Source organism: Gavialis gangeticus, unplaced genomic scaffold (genome assembly GCF_001723915.1).
Source record: "Gavialis gangeticus isolate Ggan-Ray unplaced genomic scaffold, GavGan_comp1, whole genome shotgun sequence".
Taxonomy (NCBI): domain Eukaryota; kingdom Metazoa; phylum Chordata; order Crocodylia; family Gavialidae; genus Gavialis; species Gavialis gangeticus.
This window is the reverse complement of record NW_017729031.1, coordinates 106,846,862-106,847,954: the sequence shown is the minus strand read 5'-3', so window position 1 is coordinate 106,847,954 and position 1,093 is coordinate 106,846,862. Positions and strand designations below refer to the sequence as shown.

The window sequence follows — 1,093 nt, the reverse complement described above, 5'->3', positions numbered from 1 at the left end:
GTTGGAGACACAAGAACGTCAGGAATAACTGCGAGGCTTGGGGCGTGCTAAAGGGGAGGTAGGAGGCACGCATAGCCCATAAGGCTGGGGAGCACCAAGTCACCCTGAGATCATAGGAGATCCTAGGCAGCCTCCCATATTAACTATTAAGATCAAAGACGCGGGTGAGAATTAGAGGGTGCTGGATCTCCTAATTGGCATGGCAGGGGGGCCTAGTGGGATCACGGCCGCCCATAGGCCCCACCCCGTGACAACTGGTGCATTGGCCGGGAAGTTGGCCGTGCGCAGGTTAGAAACCCACGTCCCCTACAAGGGGAGCCAACGAACCCAGGGTTGGGCAAAGAGAGTGACGTTGTGGAAAGAGAATTTTTCTTTATCATGGATTGCCAGGGAGAAAGGAGGGCAGGAACCCATCACTCGGAAGCCCTTAGCATGACGGAGGCCCGGAGCCAAAGAGAAGAGGTTAGGGTTGTCCTGGCTAAGGGAGAGTTCAAGGGGGACCAGGAAAAGTTTCTCTGGCAATTGAGATTGGAGGAGTTGATGGAAAATGTAGCCCAGCTAGAACGGGACTTAGCCATGGAGAAAGCCCGGAGAGAAGTGGCTGAGGCTAAGGCCACGATACTAGAGCGGCTGGGAAAGAAAGATAAGGGAATGAAGGAAATTAGATGACTAATGGCAGAGGAGACAGAAAGAACCAAAGAGCTAGAACAGCTGTTTACTCAGGAGGCCCAGAAGGGTCAAATTAGGGAAGAAAGGCTACGGAGGATGCAGGCGGAGATGGATAACTGGATGGCACAGCCACAGGGGGACTGTGTAATGCCGCCAGGGGAGCTGAAGGAGACGCAGCACAAGTTAGACGTAGCCAGAGGTGTAGTGGCTGTCCTGTAAAACAAACTAGATACCCAGGAGGAACAGGTAGAGGGACTCCAGGAGGACCTGGAGCACTAGAAAGAAAGATGCCTGGGAGCCGAACACCTAGTTGAGGAACTAAAAAAGGAATGGAAGGAGGAAAACGAGAGACTAAGAACTCAAATACTAGGCCTGGAGGCAGGAAAAGACTGCCTAAGGGAACAGATGCAGACACTCAAGACGC

General features: G+C 52.8%; 1 protein-coding gene across 1 annotated transcript in view; it reads left to right on the top strand.

Annotated features, from left to right (window-relative positions):
* The first annotated feature begins 432 nt into the window (after positions 1–432).
* The window catches only part of WNT9B (Wnt family member 9B), a 9,909-nt gene continuing 9,248 nt past the window's right edge, over positions 433–1,093 (top strand). Inside the window, exon 1 of the mRNA XM_019522915.1 lies at positions 433–462. Within this exon, the coding sequence (XP_019378460.1) occupies positions 433–462 (30 nt within the window). The remainder of the gene's footprint in view (positions 463–1,093) is intronic.